The sequence below is a fragment of the Brienomyrus brachyistius genome, chromosome 7, assembly GCF_023856365.1.
Source record: "Brienomyrus brachyistius isolate T26 chromosome 7, BBRACH_0.4, whole genome shotgun sequence".
Classification (NCBI taxonomy): Eukaryota; Metazoa; Chordata; class Actinopteri; order Osteoglossiformes; family Mormyridae; genus Brienomyrus; species Brienomyrus brachyistius.
Genome location: NC_064539.1, coordinates 24,276,943 through 24,290,191, shown reverse-complemented (window position 1 = coordinate 24,290,191; position 13,249 = coordinate 24,276,943). Strand labels below are relative to the sequence as shown.

The window sequence follows — 13,249 nt, the reverse complement described above, 5'->3', positions numbered from 1 at the left end:
TATGGCGGCGGAATCGCCTCTCATCTCGCCCCCGCCAGGCCTCGTCTGCCGGCTGTGGGATGTCGGAATGCAGTCGTTGCTTTGGCCACGACTGGGGGGGGCTCCCCTCTGCCAGGGAGCAAAAGCCGGAAAAAAGCAGCATCATGCTGAGCCCCTGGCAGGTGGACACACCCCCCCCCCCCCCCAAGCCCCCGACACTGTGGAGGATCATGCCGCTGTCCATCTGCGCTTCTCCTAACACAAAAAAACCTGATGAAAGGTTAAGCGGCTGATCATTTCACATGGGGGGTGGGAAAACAGTGGCTAGCGGAGGAGGTCGGCTACAGACAGCCCCCCAACATTCCTTTGCCCCCCCCCCCCCCCAAGTCCTGCAGTAAATACTGTATATAACCAGCCAGAATCTCAGAGTCTCTTGAAGAGAATGAAACTGGCTTTGTTCCACACGGTTAATTTAATCTCTCTGGTTGGGGGGCTCAGCACAAAAGCTTTATGGGCTGTGATTACCTGAAGCGAAATGCATCAGATCTGTTTAACGAAGTGCCCTCAGACCCCAGTTGGGGGGGGGGGGGCGGGTATGCGTGTGACAGGACCACCCCCCCATGTTTCTGCTTGGGTGTCTCGACCACAGTCTTATGCAGACAGAGTCCCCCTTCGATTCCTGTGCCACTACTGGTTATATTTTTGTTGTTTCGTCTTGGGTAGATATTATTGTTTTACACCAATAGGCCCAGCAGTCACTTGTGGAAAGGCTTTGGATTCAGGCATGACCTGAGGATGACAGAGAGGGAAAAAAATTAAATGAAGGCTGGCAGAGTCAAGGTACCGCCTGGATTATGGGGGCTGAGGAGAGAGAGAGAGAGAGAGAGAGAGAGAGGGAGCGTATGGTGTCTACAAAGGTATTTTGTAATCCAGATACAATCGCTACTTCCTCTTCCTGTTTGTTAGCTCTGGAAATGTGGGCAAAAGCAGAATTTTAATTATGGAAATACTTCCAGTTCTTGGGAAAACTGGGTCTGGATGCGTATTTGTGGCTGGGGCTAACAGGTGAAATCCCAGAGCTCAAACATTGCCGCTGTTATCTTTTAAGGCGCTGGACTCACTGCATGTGACGAGCAGATACATCCTATGTAATCCCAGATTACAGTATCGGCTAAAGCGCCATAACTCTCCTTGTCTATTGTTATTTTCCCCTATGCAGACTGGCCAGAATTTGTGAGGAACTACGCCCCCTGGTGGGCATCCCACACCCTGGACTGGCTGCGCTACGGGAAGAACGTGCACGTAGTCCACTTCGAAGACCTGAAGAGGGAGCTGTTCGGCCAGCTGAAGAAAATGGTGGTCTTCCTGGACCAAGGGGTGTCTGAAGACCGCCTGCTGTGCGTGGAGGGTCAAAAAGACGGCAACTTCAAGCGCTCCGGCCTTCGCAAGCTGGAGTACGACCCGTACAGCCCCGAGATGCGGGCCACCATCGACGACCTCATAAGGGTGGTGGACAAGGCCCTGAGGGAGAGGAGACTGCCAGGGGTTCCAGAGGAATACAGTCCAAGATAATGGTCATGAGTCCCAGCCATTTTCTCTCTGCACATCTCCATCCTTAATTAGTTTCGGTTTAAAAACAATGTAAACTAGTCTGAAAATGCAGAGGCACTCAGAGGAAGCCTGTTTCGTGGATGGACCTGTTCTGATGGGGGAGTGGGGGGGGCCGGTGGGGAGATTGTAAAACTATTACATGGATTTCATGCATCGGTCATAGCTGACAATCACGGGTCTCGCTTCCACACATGTGTGTCCGCTGGGTTTCGCCTTGACGACAGGAAAACCAGTAGCTGGTGTATTTATAGTCAGATCCTATTAATTCCCATTCGTTTTTTCCCCCCGGAATTTTAACAAAGAAGGTTGTGCTGCTATTCCTAAACCCTAAAACGAAAAAGTCTCCTTTTATAGACTTTAAATATACAAATATCAAATAATAGTGTTATTTTTGAGATGAAGACAAAAAACAAAAAAATAGAAACTGGCATTTTTTTATAGTCTGCGGGACCGCTGCATGTGATGTGTATAGAAGTGAGATTTTTTTTGGGAGGGGGGGGGGAATGGGGTTTTGACAAAAATATAAATATATTTTTCAAAAATCCATCTCTGACGATATAAACACTTTTATTTGTTTGAAAAGCTAAAGGACAAGTGTGGAATGTAGAAGCGAACAAGACAGATTGACAGTTTAGAAGAATGTATGAGACCTGTGGCTAAATCCTGGCCGAGCGACGTTGTTAAGCCCAGAGACATTCCGGGACAGTATAAGACCACGTTAGCAGTAATGACCTGGGCTGAGTTTCCCAAAGCTTTCTTAACTCTGTCTTTTAACATAGAACTTACGAATGACATAGAGTTAAGGCTTCGGGAAACTCACCCCTGTTCTCTCTCCTATATCCTCAGCCATTTGCTTATACAGTAGTAACTCACAGTAACTCAATAACCAAATAAATCACAGTGCAATCAGTCTAGGTGACACTGCAAACGTGGTAACCAAACCAAAACTAACACACACAGCACTTTCATAATGGCGTAACGGAATTCCTGGCCATCTGTCGTACCCACTAATAACTACTAATAATTTTGCCTTTTAGCTGAGGTGAAATTTACTTTGCACTTTGAGCATCTACCTAATCATCCAACTTTTGGGAGTCTGTTAGCAATCTTTTTCTGATCCTGTGTTCGACAAGCACGCCACTTTTCAGAAATGGTACTTTAGAGGTATGCATTTTTGCATTGCATGTGATTTAAAGTTAGTCTGTCTATCTGACACAGAGCTATCAGTCTCCTAGATTATTTCTGCCAAGGCTGATTCTTGATTCTGGTTAAATCAGACCGGATATCTGCCTTTGAAGGCTCCATAACAACATTTCCCACGGGTATTCTGGGTAACGAACTGCTCACTTACTTCATCATAGGGGAAATTTCTTAACACACAGCAAAAACTCCTTTGTCGTAGAGCATACAATGCTGAACGCTAAAGTATTACTAACATAATGTATGACAATAAACAAATGAGGGTGCCTGCAGACACCAAGCTCGATAAACGTAGATACACAAAAATATGTATATCTGTATTTTTTGAGGAACCAAATTCTATTTTCCCAATTTTTTGAGGAAGCTAAACCCTAATAGCTATTAATGCAGGTCATCAGTCGTTGAACCTAAAAATATTTATAAGCATTTATATCTATTAGCGACTGAATGATTTATTATTCTTTAGAAATACTGACATTCTTTACATGCACAAATTATTCTTCTTGAGTGTCATTTCTGTCCTGACTAGCACCTTAGACAAAGCCATCTGTAAACTCACTGGATCCTCACTGAATTCCTACGATTGGCTGGAAACGTGAAAAAGGCCCAATAAGCCTGAGGATGGGACCTTACTGGATGCTTTGGTGGCCTGATAACCTGCCCCTTACATCTCCCCAGAAATCCTCTTCCAAGAATATTATACTACGATTCTCCCAAGCAGCCTGATTTGTTACCCCATAAAATAATTAATATTAATTCATTCATCACCTTGGTTATGTTTTCCCTACTTATTCGGTGTTTCTCATATAAATAACCCTTCAAATTACTTATATCATTATTAAATAATTGACAGTCTTTATTTTTCTCATTCAGTCTTTCCTACTTTTATCCAAAACTTTAACAGACATACAGATAACCCCACTACCTTTAATTAAATGAATTGTAACAGATACCATCTGTAAACAAACTAAATGATATTGAATCTGGAGAATATAAATAATTAAAAATGAAATGACTCTGGTGTGCTGGCCCAATATGAGATCCTGATATGATCGTGTGCCCAGATGCACAGCACGCCAGTATTAATCAAATGTTTCGAACAGCTTATGTTGATTTGTTTGGCATAGACCTGATTGCTCATTAAAGATTTTCCTGCTATTAATTATTATATTGTAAAGATAAGGATGTTTCTTAATACGCTTAGTGTTCGCAGAACGCAGTTGGAAAAACACAGCTGAAATATATCAAGCCATAAATACATCCTTATTTCCCCAACTGGCGAGCTCAACATGTTCCGGAAAGTAGCAGCACTGGGTGTCACCAGAAAATTCTGCGGATGGTCGTGCTGCTTCTGTCAGCGCGCCCAGCCAGAGGCTTAGCGGCGCCGGCTGACTTGCGAGGCTGCCCTCGTGCAGAAAGTGCGACAAGGTGCAAAAGCCACACGCTCCGCAGTATGAGCTGCATAAATTGGACAGGTTGCGATGCAAGCATGTGGGAAAACAGCAATGGTGTTTTCCTAGTAATACAGATGCTTCTCTTACGAATGAGACGCGTTCCGAACGGCCGTTCGTAACTTGAAATGATCGTAAGTCGTTATTCAACGTCATTTTAAGGCTATACGCACGTATTAAGAACTAGGACGCTGGGAGTACGCAGGATATGCAGAAACACAAAATTGATGTTGACAGTAAACGGGAGCCCAATGAACACAATTTGGACTTACAGTCCTCTTCGTCCGCGTGTCTGAACGTTCGTAAGTTGAAAGTTCGGAAGTAGAGCAGCGTAAGTAATAATAATAATAATAATAGTTATGGTGTGGCACAGGCAGGAAAATATGACGAGCCACTTACAGCAGCAAGGCAAAAACAGGACATAAAGATGAGCAGGGGGGCGGGTCAAAAACAAACTGGGAGAAATAAGACTAAGTTAAGGAACTGGGAAAAACCATTGAGCAGGACTAGGAAACCAAGCAGAGTTTATAGTGAGCACAAGCATGATTGACTAGGGAAATGAACAAAGGTAGACACTTAATTACTCAGGTAATGAGGACTAGCAAAGGGCAAGTGGGAATCAACAAAAACATCAACCAGCAAGAAGACGGAGGTGAAACAATTACAATTAACAAAGAGCAAGAACCATGAAATGTAACAAACAGTGAAGTGTAACAGCACTAGGGGGAGACTAGGGACATGAGGTTATGCAAACAGAAAACCAGGTACGACAGGGTAAATCAAAAGTGAGGACGAAAAGCAAAGACAAAGATACACAATACCAAACACAGGAAAAACCGATAATACTTAAATAACAGGTGAGGCTGGCTTCAGTAACACCTGCTGGCCAAGCGGGGAAGAGATGAAGGACAGGGACGGATGGGTACTGACAGGGGGAGTTTCTAGCTGTTGAAAAGATCAAGGGCTTGACCTTTTGTTTATTTATTTTTTTCGAAGGAAGATTGGCATCAGGCTAAAATACTCGGGGCTCTAGGCTTAAAATGCTAGGGGCTGCAGCCCAGAGTGCAGTGACCCGGACAAGTGATAATAATAATAATAATAATAGCAACAATAATATTCATTATTATTATTAAGATAATTATTATTATTGTCATTGTCGTTATTATTATTATTATTGCTATGCATAATAATTATAATTATTTATGAAGATTATACTAATACGAATTTTATTAGACTTTTTGGGGTTATGAGTGATGCCAGCAGTAAAAATGAAAGCGGGTCGGTCTTGGATGGATGGATTTTGTGGGCAGTGTACGTCGGGTTAGTCCTCCCGTCCACAAACCCTGCCATCTGTTTCTGCATGAAGGGATACATTTTTTTTTTATTATTCGTAAAACACAAACGTGGATTGTATGACAAAGGGGATTCCCTGCGGTATTGCACTTTCCCGGGGTACGCTCAGTCTGTACCCATTTAATGTCTCCTCACTTCCTGATTTTCAGCACCACTGTGAGGTTAACAGATCGTTTTCATGCTCAAACTTTGTCTACATGTATGTCTATATTTTCCCAAGTAATTCTGTATATAAAATGTATCTAACTTTTGTTGACGTCCTCCTTTCCATGTTGCCCAAAAATCAAGGTTTTTAAACCCCCCCACAGCTTTTTCCCACCCAAAATCACCCTAACTTTTTACCATGAATGGTAACTGACTACTGTGTTTAAAAGGAGTTGCTACAGATGTAGAGTTTGGTAGCGCACACTCCTAATCGGGGCCTTGTGAAGCAGACGCCGGCCTTGTCAGCCGCTTCCAGCATGTTTTTGACATCAAATGCTTTGGCATCAGACTGGTTCATTTTGGGTTTTAATTGCTGTTATAATTGTGCATTTCTGGGATTCCGCATTGCTTGTAACCAGATGAAACTGTGGGGTTTTTTTTTTTTTTAATACATGCTGCATTTTTCACAATAAATCCTGACAATGTGTTTCTTTGGTGTTTGCGGCTGGAAACACAGGCCGCCGTCGTGCAGGTGACCCTTCCCGGAACAGCTGATGGATGATGGCGGGCGAGCAGCCCTGAAAGCACAGAATGTGGTCCGAGTTTCCCGCAGATCTCTCCAGTAGCATCTTACCCATTCCCACTATGTGACACCATGTGCTGTCAGCAGGAGCGGATGAGCGCTGTGCATGACTGTGGTCCAGGGCATGATGGGTAATGTCAACTATCAGAATCAGGGTCAGCTTTATTCGCCAAGTGTACTGGGGCACGCAAGGAATTCGCTTCCCGCTGCTTTTGACTCCCTAGTACACAGACAATAACTTACACTATACAAGAAATACAATTTGAAATACACAGACATGACTAGTAGCACAGCTGCCTGATACCTCCTTGTTACAGGGATGTGGGGGGGTCAGGATGCTCCCGGAGACCCTCCTGTAGAATGTGGGTAGGATGATTGGGGGTGGGGGGAAGGGCGGCTCTCTTGGGCTGGTGTTGGTGGACCAAGTGTGTGATCCCCCGGGTGAGAGGTCAAGCCGGGACTTCCCGACATTCAGCAGTAAGTTGTTGTCCTGGCACCAGTCTGAAAGAAGAACCAAGACATAGAAAAAAGAAGTTTGCTCATCTATCTTGTTCTATTCCCGTGGATGAACATGAGTCTGTAACTCCGCCTCCAAACCGCAGGCATGCGGAGGAGGAAGTGAGTACGCCGCATTTGGTCCAGCGTTGCAATGTCCATTTCCAAAATCTGGAACCCACTCGATATCGGAGTGAGGCGGCACTGAGGGCTGTGCGACAATAACTTGCTACATTTACAGCAAAAATGAGCTCTGTGAACTGCAAAAAACATGTTGCTTTGACTTGGCAGCTCATGATTACGAAGATGGAAGATCACTTCATAATAATGCAGGTTTGTTCCCCCTTTAAAAGCTCATTTCCACAATGTGTCTTTAAAAGACCGCAAACCAGTTTTTATTAGTGTGGATATGGAACTGAAATAGTATTTATTTTTTGTGAGTTGTGACAATTGCAGCTACATTCCCCGGTTCTGCAAAGGAGGTGCTGGGGACTTGCCCCCCGAATTAAGATCTCTTACTGCAGTAAAAACTGAAGTAATGAGATTGACCATTCAGACAGCATGTCTGGCTGCCAATAAGGCCAGTGAATCGCGCAGCCCTTTAAAACGGCTGTCCCAGCATGCTCGGCGGCGGCTCTGCATTCAGATCAGGCAGCCCGTGTCCCCGTCCCCCTTAAATGTGAGTCATTCCGCTGGCCGAGACACCGAGCCCAACCCCTCTCTGCACGAGCGGTCGACAAGGGAGGCAGGCACTGGCAGAGAGGCAAATGTGACATTCGAAGGCACAAATGCAATTACACGGTCCAGAGCCGTGGGGCATCGACGACGTGTTGCTGTGATGTTAACATCGCCAGTGCTTTATTAGGGACACGTTCTGCGGCACCTCCGTGTGCCCCTGTGAGTGTGTGCGTGTCTTTCCGGTAACATTTTCAGCTGTGTTTTCAATTGTGGTCTGATGGGCTCAGAAATGGTCAACTGCATCAATGTGACGGTCAGGGAGAGGTCCCCACAAAGCAATGACCGATAACGTGCGAGTCTGTGCGAGTCTGTGCATATTAAACATGTGTGTCTGAAGCCATTTCCATCTTATTCTGAGCTTTGTTGGGTTGAGGTTAGGACTTCCCACAAAGACAGAACTGAAAATGTCTGCGTGTCTTTAAGGAATTTTTCAACTACACATATATCACACATAAACGATAATGCCACTCTCGGATACCCTGCCCTTGCTTGATCTGAAAAATGAAGCATATTAATAATACATTCTTTTGCCCATTGAGAAGTAAAAAAAAGAACATAAATCTTTTTATCCATTTTTCTTTTAATGATATAACTTCTTTACTACAATTTTGCCTGTGAGCAAATGCTGAAATCACATAGACACATAGCGTCTGACCAGTTTTATTTTGGTAAATGCAAGATAAAGCGAAGGGATCCTGCCTGTAGAATGATGAACGGATTTCGGTGGCTCGCGTTTTTTTGCTTACCCTTTTGCACGTATTGCACTCAGAAGCACAATAAGACATGTGACTTTCAAGCGCAATGATTTTGTAAATGATTACTTTGCAAACTCAATAAAAACGTTTTTAAAAAGTGCAATAAAGACGAGTGATAATAATCAGAAGACTTCACAACTGCTGCTCTGAGGAAGAAGAACAAGCTTTGCTGGCAGAATGACTTCCATGGAGCATGAGGTAGTTATCCTAATATCTTGATATATTTCATGTAACAGTGGCAATACCACAAAAATAAGGATGCCACAAGCTTAACTCTCAACTCAATCTGTCTCGGATGACTCTAGCTTGGCCCTCTGGCACCGAGGTATGCCTTGAAAGAGTTCGGCTATGAGTCTGGCTCTCTTCTCTGATCGCGTCCTCCATCTGCAGGAGGAGGGAGCTCTTGAGCTTCTTGCGGAAGTCGTGTCCCACAAGCACATAGAGAATGGGGTTGAGGAAGCTGTTGGCGGAGGCTATGGTGCTTCCCACCATCAGGCCCGTTTTGATGACCCTGTAGCTGAAGTTTCCACGGTCCAGCTGGAGGAGCACAAAGAGGTGGTAGGGGAACCAGCAGAGGAAAAATGCCAGGATGAGCGCCGACATGACCCGGAAGGGTTTGGAAGACTTTGCTGCCCGTTTGCTCCAGAGCTTCTTGATTATGAAGGAGTAGCAGGTGACGATGACCAGAAACGGCACGACGAACCCGCACAGAAAGCGGCTCAGGGCTACGATGCCTTGGCTGCCACCATAATCGGTGTAACACACCGTGACACTCCCGTTGGCTTTCACCTGGCGGAAAGCCAGAGCCGGTATGCTCAGGGCAGCAGAGGCGGCCCAAGCTACGAGGACGGAGATGGAAGCTTTCCTCGGGGTACGGTGGTTGAGGGACCAGACCGGGAAGGCCACGGTCAGGCAGCGGTCAACGCTGACCAGGACCAGAAGGAAGATGCTGCTGAACATGTTGAGGAGAAGAACCAGAGATGCGAGCTTACACATGAGAAGCCCAAAGGGCCAGCCCACGTCGGCCATGGTGGCAATGTTGAAGGGAAGGAAGGAGCAGTAAATAAAATCGGACACCGCCAGACTGAGGTACCAGGTGGTGTTGACGGTCCTCTTCATCCTGAACCCGGATATCCAAATGACCAGGCCGTTTCCACAGAGCCCCAGCAGGCAGATGCCGACATTGACGGCCATGAGGGCTACTGAGAGACCAGAGGGGAGACCCATGGAATCCAGGGACAGCGATCCTGCCTCCGGGGGAGCATCCCCTGTCTCGTTGTAGTCCTCATAGACACTGCTGTCAGTGAACTCCATGGTAGCTGAGAATTAATTTTTCCCTTTTTGCTACTGCTGTGAAGAGAATAAAGGCTGAAAATTATTAAATGTTCCTCAATGGCATTTGAAGAGTAATTTGACGTAAAATGACACATTTCCATAATTCCTTCCATTTGGGTGAAGGTCGAGGTCCGTGTATATTTTAAATGCCAAATTGCCTTTTGAGGTTTTTCTGTTGGCAGTTACAATTTTGCAACATTGCACTGCGGTTTCCCGCACATACGCATCATGTTGACTGTTTACCTCAGAAAATAAGAAGGCCAGATGTTCAAAGGTAAGGAAATGCAATATAGCGGAGGATTCCCAGCTGGTAGAAGCCTTACCTCTAAGGTCAAGGAGGTGTCATGGAAGACAATAGTCCCCAGCGCCTCCTTTGATTCTCCTTGAAGTGAATTTGCCTGGACACTTCCCCTTTCCTCCAGTATGTAAGCGTGACTCACGAAGATGACCGTGGTCTCACTGCTGATCCAGCCAATCACAGCATCCTCTTCTGTGAAAGTAGTTTCCTATGAGTTTCACAATTGCAAGTGATAATGCCGCTTTCAAATGTCATACACCGATCTTAAGAAGTTTAATGTGTTAATAATACATTCTTTTCAATGTCACGAAGGGGGAACATACAGTAACAGGAAGCATAACAGCACCAAGAAATTCAGGTGAAGGTACGTTTAGCACAATTGGGCGGCAAAAAAAATGGTAATATTTTTGCCCAGTGTGTGTGTTACTCCGTATCTTCTGTTTATACCACATGCTGAATTTCGTAAAGAACAAAAAAAAAAACGTAATTACAGATGTTGGTACGGTTTGCTTCCGCAAGACCTGCTTGTTGAATAGGACATGAACTGGGACAGCTGATTTTAAACGTGTGCACTGGTTCAGTATGATAACACACTTGGCCTGAAATGTCCTGGCCTGAAATGACACCCGCTATGTAAAACCTCAAAACCTATTTTTGGGTATTAATGATGTAACCTTACCTTAAACAGACAATACTGGTGGAAGAAAACAAGCAGATTATATTCAATGCTTGAGTTAGCAGAAAGTTTTATATTATATATTAAGTAATTAGTGAAAAAGTACCTGCTTGAAGTGTACAAGGTCTCGCGTATGACAGCTTTTTGCTTATAAGAAATCTCAGTTCCTCATATGTGCTTGGTTCATATCACTTCCAATGGTTGCCAGTGGTGGTTGTAGCTGGTATGGCACCCCTCCCCCCAACAAAATAAAAAAGGACTAACTGTTATTTTTATTAAAACAATTAGAGCAATATACATTTTTATTTTATTTTATTAATTGCATTGTTACTGTACAAGGTTGGATGTGCACGATTTGATCGATTCCTCTGTTCCCCCCTACCTCGGTCTTCCATTGGGGCGACCTGAAGTCAGCCCAGCCCCCCATTCAACTGCTTCAATTGGGGGTGAGGGGGGTATCCGGAAAGGAGAATCAAAGAGTTCCCACAGGACACCAGATCTCCTGCAGAGGAGGCTTCCAGTGGGATGAACCATCCAACGCCACATCTCATCACGCTTACCTGAGTTTCCTAATAAAACGCAGCTATAATTAAATGCATTTCCACAAAAGACAGAGCTGCTTCCCTGAGTGACAAGCGACTGGCGCTGTCTTAGAAACATCTGATTGATTTTTATAAATAGCTCTCTCCTTTCATTCAAACAAACACAGTTCCCTGGCCGCGACCAGTGATTTGCTCTCAGGTCCGATGCCGATTGCCGATTTCAGCTCCACGTCGAGGATGGGGAACAGGGAGGCGGCGGCAAAATATGCCATAATTCTCCCCAGGATAAGAGACTTACGTTGCAGGATAGAAAGCCGACTTAACAAATATGCAGGCAGAGGTTGCTGGTGCGGCGTCGAGATGAAATGTGTTTCATGATCGTGTGTGTGGGGGGCAGGGTCAGCACAGATTTCTGGTGTCCATTAAGCAAGACTGCGGATCCATATTTGCGTACCAAAGGTGTTTTATTGAAAGATGATTTTGTCAACAGCTCAAGGCTAAGACACGTCCCTGCCGGTATGAAAAGGATATTATATTCCCTACCAAGGAAGAGAGGGTCCTCGAGCAACGCTTTGAGAGGCACTCCAATGAAAAACAAGATCTGCTCGCAAATAGAATGAAATTAGGTATCATTTACGAAATTATACTCCAGTAATTGGCCAAGAATGTAATTCCATTAAAACCAAAGGTGTCTAAGAACAAGCGATGAGTCCCTCTGAATTTAACCTTTCCATATATTTCAAGGATAAGTGTATTACCCTAAAAAAATCTCCCAGAAAAACCCTAAAAAAAGACACAGATAAAGGAGCCTGACTTGTCGCTTGCGAGGCAGCCTTAGGCCGCCGGCTGATGTTACACCCTTTACAGGACATAAAGCCGCTCTGCTTCATTTATTCTCAGTCCCGATGCTGTAAATCTCCGCAACAGTAAAACAGAATCGGGTTTTTTTTTCTTACCGAAAAGGACACTTAAGCTGTAAGTTTAATGACTAACTGATGACTAGCAGCTAGTATAAGTGGTTATCTTTGCATGATGAGAGCTCATTCTCAGCAGAATTTAACTGAAACCTCGGGGTGGGGTGGGGGGGGGGGGGGGGGTTGGCGGGAGTCATAAGCCGGACATGATGCGAAGGTGAAGGGTTCTGATCCAGAAAGTTAAAGTCCAGACCGTGATGTTGTTTCAACCAGCCAGTTCAGCATAAAGAGTCACAGTCACAGAGGACTCAACTAAATCTTGGTCCCCCTACAAAGAAATTTCACATTTCACATCCTCTGCAATGCAGGTGGGGTGGGGGGGCTTGGCAGCTGCCTATTCTGCATACAGTAAGAGCTAGTCCTGCTTTACATACTGGGACTGGCGTCAGTGGCTTCAGGGAACACCTCACCCCAAACTGTAACTGGCGTCAGTGGCCTCAGGGAACACCTCACCCCAAACTGTAACTGGCGTCAGTGGCCTCAGGGAACACCTCACCCCAAACTGTAACTGGCGTCAGTGGCCTCAGGGAACACCTCACCCCAAACTGTAACTGGCGTCAGTGGCCTCAGGGAACACCTCACCCCAAACTGTAACTGGCGTCAGTGGCCTCAGGGAACACCTCACCCCAAACTGTAACTGGCGTCAGTGGCCTCAGGGAACACCTCACCCCAAACTGTAACTGGCGTCAGTGGCCTCAGGGAACACCTCACCCCAAACTGTAACTGGCGTCAAACCATCCAAATAAGGACATGTGGCATAAACAGCATCCAGCATAGGATCCATTAGCATTTATCTCAACACAATGTGCCCTGCAGACTGGACAACTGGGCCAAAACCTGTCCTGGCAATTTGCAGAGTCGTTTACATCTCTCCCTTAACATACTACAGGGTCTGTTATTTAAGGCTCAGCAAGTGGAAAAACTTGCGGAGAATGTAAACAGGAACGTTTTTACAATGTGCTGATGCTGTCGTCAAGCAAAATAGTGACTTCTGTAGATTCAAGAAGTGACTGATCACAAGATCAGAGCTGTCAAACAGGAAGCAGACCATTGCTGTTTACCTCTGAAACTGACCCCTGACCAAATTACGGTTCCATTTGAGTTGCAGACATAAA

The 13,249-nt window shown here is 45.2% G+C and overlaps 2 protein-coding genes across 2 annotated transcripts in view; one reads left to right on the top strand and one right to left on the bottom strand.

Annotated features, from left to right (window-relative positions):
* The window catches only part of LOC125745778 (WSC domain-containing protein 2-like), a 46,379-nt gene extending 40,534 nt beyond the window's left edge, over positions 1 to 5,845 (top strand). The window contains exon 9 of the mRNA XM_049018975.1: positions 1,199 to 5,845. Coding sequence (XP_048874932.1) covers positions 1,199 to 1,551 — 353 coding nt within the window. The 3' untranslated portion in view covers positions 1,552 to 5,845. The remainder of the gene's footprint in view (positions 1 to 1,198) is intronic.
* Positions 5,846 to 8,114: 2,269 nt separating this feature from the next.
* On the bottom strand, positions 8,115 to 10,796 carry LOC125746877 (chemerin-like receptor 1). Its single transcript, XM_049021478.1, has 3 exons — positions 10,725 to 10,796; positions 9,968 to 10,134; positions 8,115 to 9,659 (listed from the first exon to the last, which is right to left on the bottom strand). Exon 3 carries the CDS (start codon positions 9,621 to 9,623, stop codon positions 8,586 to 8,588), a length of 1,038 nt encoding a protein of 345 aa, XP_048877435.1. The 5' UTR covers positions 9,624 to 9,659; positions 9,968 to 10,134; positions 10,725 to 10,796; the 3' UTR covers positions 8,115 to 8,585.
* Between the last annotated feature and the right edge of the window lie 2,453 nt (positions 10,797 to 13,249).